Here is an 8,767-nt window from a genome sequence, read left to right on the forward strand (position 1 = left end):
CATGTGAAAAACTTTTTCAATTGAAGCTCAAAACAACAATACCTTTTGAATGATATAAAAAACTCAAAAATGGCTAGTTAAAAAGTCGAAATATGTCTGAAGAAACCTTCTGACAAATATTCCGTTACTTTCGTATCGAAAGTCGGAACAAAAAGAATTACCCAAAATTTTTGTAATTTAATTGAATATGATTGAAATTTTACCAGTCAATTATGGATCATGAGATGTGAAGAAAGTTTGAACATTCATTGCGGCAGATTCTCTCAGATTTATGAAAATTTAACAAAAACGCAAAACAAACTTCAAAATTTAGGTTCCGCTTTTTTCTTCGAAGTGAAGAAAAGTTTGGATTTGATGAACATAAAAACATTAAATGAAATAAAATAAAATGAAAAACTTTTTTTTCTAAAATTTGAAAATTTTTCTATGAAAATCGTCCCCACACCTCATATAAAGTACAAAATAATAAATTTCGCTCCTTGTAAAAAATCATTTATGGCAAATAAGCTTCTTTCAACCAATTTGGAACGATTTCTAAGACGGATTAATTCTCCGCTTACGCGTTAATAGCGCGAAATATATCGCGCGTTAATTGTCCCAAATTGGTCAAAATGGCCAAAATGGCAATCTTTAAACCCTCATAACTTTACGAAAACTAATCACAGGTGAAATATCTTTTCAAATTTAAGCTCAAGACAACAAAAATTTTTGAATGATATAAAAAATTTCCGTCAAAAATGGCTAGTTAAAAAGTCGAAATTTGTCTGAAGAAAAAAAAACCCACCCCGAGCACAAATATTCCGTTGCTTTCGTATCGAAAGTCGGAACAACAATTTCTCACAGTCATGTTACGAAAGTTAACTTTAGAAGACAAGCAACTGGGCAAAAAATAATAAGTGCTGAAAAAACAAAGCACAAATTATACGAACTAAGTATTGCTCAATTCCTCAAATTGACATCAGATTGACTTTGGAGAAGCAATTGTAACTGCCTCAACCATTGAAAGTATTTTACTAATTTTTATTTTTTTACTTTGAGCAAAGTAATAAGTGAAAATTATGATATGGTGAATCTCATACTCAGCCGAATTGAAGATGGAGTTTCCGGTAAAAACTTAAATTAGACATTTTTTGAAAAACTCCATCTTCGAAAACTATGCTGGTTATCAACAGAAAAAAAAACATATCTATATTTCTTTTTTTTGTTGTTAGTTTTTTGCCATATAATTTTTGTACCTTTTTAGCATGAGAATAGTTCAAACTATTTTTCCGCTTAAGGACGTTTGAAAGAATATCATTTGCCGTCTTTCACGCAAGCTAAGTTGAAAGTTATTTTCAAATTTTTTTTTTCATTATTGACCTGAAAATCAGGGGCGGATTTAGGGGGGGAGGGCGGGGGGGCGGACGCCCCCCCCTCAGGGATTCGACCCCCTGCCGACCCAAAGGGTCCCCCCTTTGATACTTTTTCAGAAATCCATTTTTGGCCGACCGACCCTAAAATTTTTCTAAAGGCGCCTTCGGCGCCAATATATACTAACTTTGAGGGGGAGCGCGCGCCAAAAAAACGCGATTTTTTTGTCAAAATTTTTCAAAAATTGCCCAAAAACGGCTGTTTTGACTGTTTTTTCAAAAATTTGCCTGCGGCGCAGAAAATTTAGCCAAAGTAGGGGCAAAACAGTGCTTTGGGAGAGCTCGAAAAATCAATTTGGTCGACCTAAAAAAAAAAAAAAGGTCGTCAAAATTTTGGAAAATTTTTTGAAAATCCGCCCCCCCCCCCCTCGAGAAAATCCTAGATCCGCCCCTGCTGAAAATAATTCGATTTTATTTTATTTGGAAAAACGTGTTCAAGACTGCAGAAAAATTTGCTGATTTTGCTGAATATTTAAAAAAACAGAATATATTCATGAAAGTCATTATAATGAATTTTGAAAAGATTATAATCTAATCTAAGTAAATTGTTCAAAAATAATGTACTATTATTGATTATAATCACTTTTCAATACCAAATTAAATTAGAAAACCGAGTGGGTTGCTTAATTGAATTTTTTATGATTTAGAAAAATTTGAGAAGCAAATTTTATATATTTCTGAATAAATTGTATTGAGTTCTCGGAACCATAAAAATGGTAATTGAGCTGTTCTTATAACTGAGAGTTTCGCGAACACAAACGTTTTTTGACTGTTTAGATATCACATTTTCTCACCTGTCTTCTGCTCTCTATATCAAATACGTCTCTGCATTGCACCAGGTGTTTGTGAGACAGTCGCTTGCACAGGGCTGAAAAGACATTCTGCGTCTTCGCTACCAATGCAACGGATGGTCACCATTTTAAATAGTTTCTAGATCACCTCATCTTTTTAGTTAATGTCAGGATCACCTCAAAATCACAAATATATATAATAGAGGCGATACAAAAAAAACCGTTTGTTGACCAAAAAACGTTCATAATGCTTTCAAGTTTTCACCATAAAGGGCACAAACATTTATTTTAATGAAAATTCGGAAAAGTTGCAATAAATGGTTCCGAGTAAATGTATTGATCATTTAATTGCTAATTTTGACGCCAACGTAAAAACACTGGATTCAACTATTTCTGATCATTTTCCCGTAATTGTATCTGGTTACGTGAATGTTGATCCGCAAGAAAATCAAGATAACTGCTATAGAAATCTTAAAAATCTTTACCGTGACGATAATATTTATAAATATTTATTCCTCTTAGAAAACAAATTGTCAAAATTTTATAAGCTTAGTGATCCCAATGAGAAATTATGTCTGTTAGTTGAATCCATAGTTTCATCAATTGATCGTTTTGCTCCCTTAGAAAAATTGAAATCACAAAAACAGTCATGGGTTACCGATTCAACCAAAAAAGCCTTCAAAAACCGCAATCGGCTTTTCAGTAAGTGGGTACGAAATCCTACTGAATTGAATAAACTGAAATATTCTCAAGCTAGAAATTTAGCAACCAAGTTAATAAGAAATGAAAAAAGAGTTTATTACGACAAAAAAGTTGGAAATGGTAGAAATTCGAAAACGCTGTTCCAGGCCTTTAATGAATTTTGCAAAGGAAACTCCAAAAACACGTGTTTTTTGGCTGCTGATGTTTTTAATGAATTTTTTGCCTCAGTTGGCGAGAAACTGAGAAATCCTGAATTCGATTACAAAGAAGCGTTGGGTTATGTAGATCGCATCGAAAAATCAATGGTGTTTTATGAAATTACCCGCAAGGAAATTGAAAATGCCATATATATGTTGAAAAACAAAGGTTCAAATGGTCATGATGGCATAAATAACAAAATTATAAAATTATCGCTGCCTGTAATTTCTGTAAGAATTTGCAGCCTTTTCAACCAATGCGTTAAGAGTGGTTATTTTCCTCAAGGCTTAAAAGTTGCAAAAGTTGTTCCCCTTTTTAAGGGAGGTTTAAAAGATTCTTTGGAAAATTATAGACCTATTAGTTTACTCAGTTCACTCAGCAAAATTTTCGAAAGCATAATATTCAATAGAATGTATAACTTTGCTAATAAGCAGAAGCTTTTTTATGAAAAACAATTTGGATTTCAAAAGAAAAATCATGCGTGGACGCATTAATCGAATTCACCGAATTTATTAGAGAGGGATGGGACAAAAAATTAGTTGGTAAATCATGCCTTGTTGATCTCAAAAAAGCATTTGATACCATAAATCATGATCTTCTTTTGGCAAAATTGGAAAAATACGGATTTAGAGGCCGGATTCTTTGTCTTCTAAACAATTACTTTACAAACCGATTTCAATTTATTGAAACTGATAATAAAATATCTTCTAGTCGCTTTATGCCATGTGGAGTACCGCAAGGGTCAGTTTTAGGTCCGTTTTTGTTTTTAATATATATAAATGATCTTCCGAAAATTGCTGAAGGATCTGAGGTTGTTCTATTTGCTGATGATACTACAATATGCAAAGCAGAAAAAAATTGTTTCGATAGTTTTGATAGTTCGTTAAGTAAAATGGATAGATGGTTCAAAACGAATGGACTTTGTGTCAATCCTGGTAAAACTCAAATAATGAAATTTGGTAATAACTTTTCAAAAGATTACTTTGCTTTTGGTACTACAGTTCAAATTACAAATGTGTGTAAATATTTAGGCATTTTTGTTGCTAAGAAACTTACTTTCAAATTTCACATTGAACATGTGTGCAAAAAATTAATTAAATTTTGTGGCATTGTCTGGAAAGCTAGGTATGTTTTTTCTAAACAGCAGATGCTTCGCTTCTACAAAGCATATATAAATCCTGCAATCACTTATGGAATTTTAATATACGGCAATACTTCCCAATCTCACCTTACCGAGATAATGAAACTACAAAAAAGAATCTTGAGAGCAATTTTTTTCAAACGTAGATATGAATCAATTAAGGAAATTATGGACGAAAACAAATAGCTTAATGCTTTTGATTTATACTTTTTTGAGATGTTTAAGTACTTGTTTATGGAATTGCAATCTGACAAAAAAAATGGTTTTCTGTCTCAGATTTACTCCCAAAAAAGTGGACTATGTACCAGGAGCAAAGCGAAAGGCGTAATTAAAGTGGCAAAATTTTCTACTACCGCTAAACAGAGATCGCTTACAGTTAGAATTGTGCAGGCTTTTAACTATTTAAAACAAAATGACTTGATACCTGTTAATATACATGAAATGTCAGAAGTTAGTTGTTTGAGACTCTATAAACAGTTTTTTCAAACTTACCTAAAAGCCAATCAGGACCTCTACAAACTGTTTTTTAATTTCAGCCCTTAATTTAATTTGTTTATTGAGTTGATGCTGGCTATCTTCTCTTTACTCTCCAGGATATCCTACTCGATGAGCAGTACTGCTCTTTAGGATCTCCCTCCAGGCGAGGCATAATATATTGCTTTTGGCGTTGTATTTGTAGCTGGTAAAGTAATTGAAATTTCAAATTTCAAATTTCCTCGCAGTCAATATTTAGTTTTTTCTAATTGAGATCTCAATTTTTGTATTGCTTTAATTCTCATCACTGGAATGAACAAGATGTCAATTTTTGATGCGAATTTTCGAAAATTTTAGTCGGAACTCAGCATTGAAAACGTTGAAAGCAATAACCGAGAAAATCAATTGAATATTTTGTATTTCAAGCATTGATCAAGGCATACATAAATATGCCATACAAAAGAAAAAAACGTTTTGAACATTTTAGTAAACAAAATTTCCAGAGAATAGGGACAAAAATGTATTAAGGATTACATTATGCTCACACAAAAAAATTGAATGCGAAATTTTTTAAAAAGTTTTTATTTGAGCTTAAAAATCGTTTTACAGTAAAATTGTTGGGCATTTTTGAAACTTTTAAAAATTTTCTAATAAAGTTTTTTGACAAAAACCTGTTTTTTATTGATGACGATGCATCGACTATTATAACAGAACAGGAAAAATTTCGTTAAAATTTCAATTACACATTTTTTACAGAGTTTTTTTGTATTTTTTGCAGACTGAGTTTATGGAATTGTAAAGTTTGCATTTTTGGTCTATGAAGGTCAACTAAAAAGTTTTTATACTACTATCACTGAAATTTTAAAAAAGTTTTCAAGTTTATTATATTTCTATTTAAACAATAAATATTTCTATTTCTATTTAAAAATACTTCAACTTAAACAATTTTCATAAAATGTATGACAACCTTTTTTCAAAGTTTCCTTGCCAGGTGTTGTTTGACCGCAAAATCAGATATCGCAGCTAAACATCGGAAGGGGTCTAGTGAAATATAACATTAAAAAACTCCAAAAAGTTCTCTGGTGAGAAAAAAAAATTTTGAAATTTTTTGAATTTCAGTCAAATTTCGAACAAGTAAGGTTTATTGCAGAAGGCTAAAGCATGAAATTTAAGTTTCACTCTAGAAAATTTTAGAAACTCTAGCGCCATTTTAGAATAATAAACTTCAAAACATCCAAAAAAAAATGCGGAAATTTTTCTACATTTTAGGATTTTTTTTTGTTTTCTTATGATCATTTGTCTAGTCTTTACTTGACAAAAACTGATTACCATTTTGCCTATTTCACTATGATTGTCATTTATTCTTAAGTGCTAGGCTTCATTCAGATCTTTTTATCACACCACGCAAAAACGACACTACTTTGAAATAATAACTTATGACGGTTTTTTTTAGAATATGGTCAGAACATTCTGTGCTACTTGCACAGCAGCAGGCTACCCTTGTAATACTTTAGAAGGTGATTCCTCAGTCGAACAAGAAAACTCATCTATGTTGCTCACCAATTTCTACAGCCAGACGGGGCAAGTCGGCTTTGGCATAGTTGTCTTTCAGAATGACCTGAACACAAAAATGACAAGTACACTATGTGTTTCACGGTAATGGTACTTTTAAAAAAAAACAATATAAATTATGTCGTCACATAGCTATGGTTATTGTCGTCATATAGCTACGATGAACTTTGAAGAACGTATTTTGTCTTCTGAATAGCGAGCGATTGCATTTCAAAATATCTTTTGCTGGTTTTAATCGAAAACTGTTGAAATCATATCATAATCTGTTCCTCAAAAAGGGCTGAACAAAGAATTTAAATCCTTCAAATAATTTGATCGATCTGCAATGTACCTTTACAGCCACAGGTTCCCTTGTGTTCTTGTCTAAGCCCTTGCACACCACCCCATAGCCCCCATCCCCCAATTGGGTCTCTGAGAGGGTGTACTTGGCTTCGAAGCGACGCAACTCCCCACAGGTGGTCAAGGCAGACATCTATTTTGATCACGTAAAAAACCAGTGATATACCACGTGGTTAAACAACACTGTTAACTCGTTGATAATTTGTTATTGGTACTCGGTTTCCTGATTTCCGAACAATTGTAAGATTTTTTTGTAAATAATTTTAATTATAAAAAACAGTTTAAGGTTGAAAATTCAAAACTTTTACTGCTGCTTTTATGATGATGAAAAATGTAGAAGAAAATTATCTAGTACAAACTAGTTGAAAGATATTTTATTTGATCTATGATTAAAATTTTGATTTTCTTGGAATAAGTATTTAATAGATCTAATAATCCATTGGATGCTTCCAGAGTGGCGGAAAAAGGCTGTACCAAATATAAAGCGAACCGTAAAAGTGATTAAATGCCAAAAACGAATTACTGTGGGATATACTCTCTGATTTTAGTGGTTTGATTTTCAAAGACAAACAAACAAAACATCTGAAGGCAATAGACCATATAGTTTATAATGCTTGCAGACTATAGAAAGTAATGTGTTTGGTTAAATACCATCGAAACCAGTTTTGAGCAACTTGGTATCAGTATAGAGCTTCAAAAAACCAATGTTTAAATATTAATACGAGAATTTTAAAAAATCTTATGTTTTCAATGTGTAATCATAATATTGTTTGAAAAATTTTTCTTTCATCGTAAAAAAATGGTACACAGAAAAATGAAAAACTGGCGACGTTATTTTCCCCGTAGTGTTCAGTTAAAACAAATATTTCACTGCTTCTATAATAAGAGTCCCAAAAAACTGAAATAGCGCAGCTTTTCAGCACTACAATGATCAAAGCAAGAAGAGAAACAAAACATGATTGGCAGGTTGGCCGTACAAGTAGAACAGAAAGTTCCGACCACGTTTGTTTTTTAAACAAGCGTGTTTTTTTAAACAAGTGTTGAAATTTGAAAAAAATGAAGATTTTTTCGCATACTTTTTTCATTTTTCTTCAATGTTTTTTTTTCAATAAATTAGAAAAAAGACGGACTGAATTACTGAAAAAGTTTTTTAGAAATAGGTAATAATTGCGAAGTAGCTCCGATAATCGAGGAGAAATTTGATTGGAAATTCAGCCTAAAACTTAATCTGTCTGAAATTTACTCAATGCCAGTTTTTCTCAACACTGCGATAAAACTCTTCGAAATATTATTTTAAATCGGAGTCCTAACTGCGCTTATGAATGATATTACATTTGACCCTCTCCACTACGATCTTTTATACGGTAGTCAACAAAGAAATAAAACGTAGATCATAGTTTCTTCCCACTTCGTAAAGAGGTGTGGGAACAACAAAACTGCTCAAAAAACCTGGAAAGTTTCGAGTGTCTTTTAGGGTGTTTGAACTCAATATAAGTTGAAAGTTTCTATAGTTTCTCTATTTTTGATTATCCTCCCTGTAGTTTTTGTGTAATTAATTTTTGAAATTAAGGAAAAACTGAAAGAAAAATTGAAACATTTTGAAGTTGCTTTGAAATTTTGCTCGCACTTACAATGTCATCTAAAAATTTTTTTCTTTCAAAATACGACACTAAAAAAATTGAAACATTTTCTCATGTTCATTTTTTCACTTTTGATAATATCTCTTAACCCCAACCAATCAACCAATCCCAAACCTGCCTCACGCATTAAGAACTCGTCAAAGACAATTTCTAATGAAAAATGTACATCAATGATCGCAAACCGAACCCAGAACAATGAGTTATAAAAGTTTGATGTTAAATGTTGGTTAGAAAGAATTTGAAGAGGTATGAGAAAAACTATATATTGGTTGATTTCTTCAAAAACTGGAACAAAGACTTTTTCCACATAAAATCGGAATAGTTATTATTCGTTCTTTAAGCACTGATTTTAGAGATCTACTGTTAAAACATTATCCCTGGTCAAGATGCTCAATTTATGGTTTTCTGTTTCAACTTTATCGACCAAAAATTGGTATGTTTTGACTTTCTTGACCAAATTATGGCATTTTTTGACTTTTTCGACCCAACAACAAATGTTCG

At 31.8% G+C, this 8,767-nt stretch overlaps 1 protein-coding gene across 1 annotated transcript in view; it reads right to left on the reverse strand.

The window, feature by feature from the left end:
• The window catches only part of LOC134854163 (myosin light chain kinase A-like), a gene marked incomplete in the record, with an annotated part of 12,472 nt that extends 5,168 nt beyond the window's left edge, over nt 1-7,304 (reverse strand). Inside the window, 3 exon segments of the mRNA XM_063870291.1 lie at nt 2,197-2,277; nt 6,276-6,333; nt 6,619-7,304. Of these exon segments, the coding sequence (XP_063726361.1) occupies nt 2,197-2,277; nt 6,276-6,333; nt 6,619-6,759 (280 nt within the window).
• Between the last annotated feature and the right edge of the window lie 1,463 nt (nt 7,305-8,767).

The sequence above is a fragment of the Symsagittifera roscoffensis genome, chromosome 9 (genome assembly GCF_963678635.1).
Source record: "Symsagittifera roscoffensis chromosome 9, txSymRosc1.1, whole genome shotgun sequence".
NCBI lineage: Eukaryota > Metazoa > Xenacoelomorpha > Acoela > Convolutidae > Symsagittifera > Symsagittifera roscoffensis.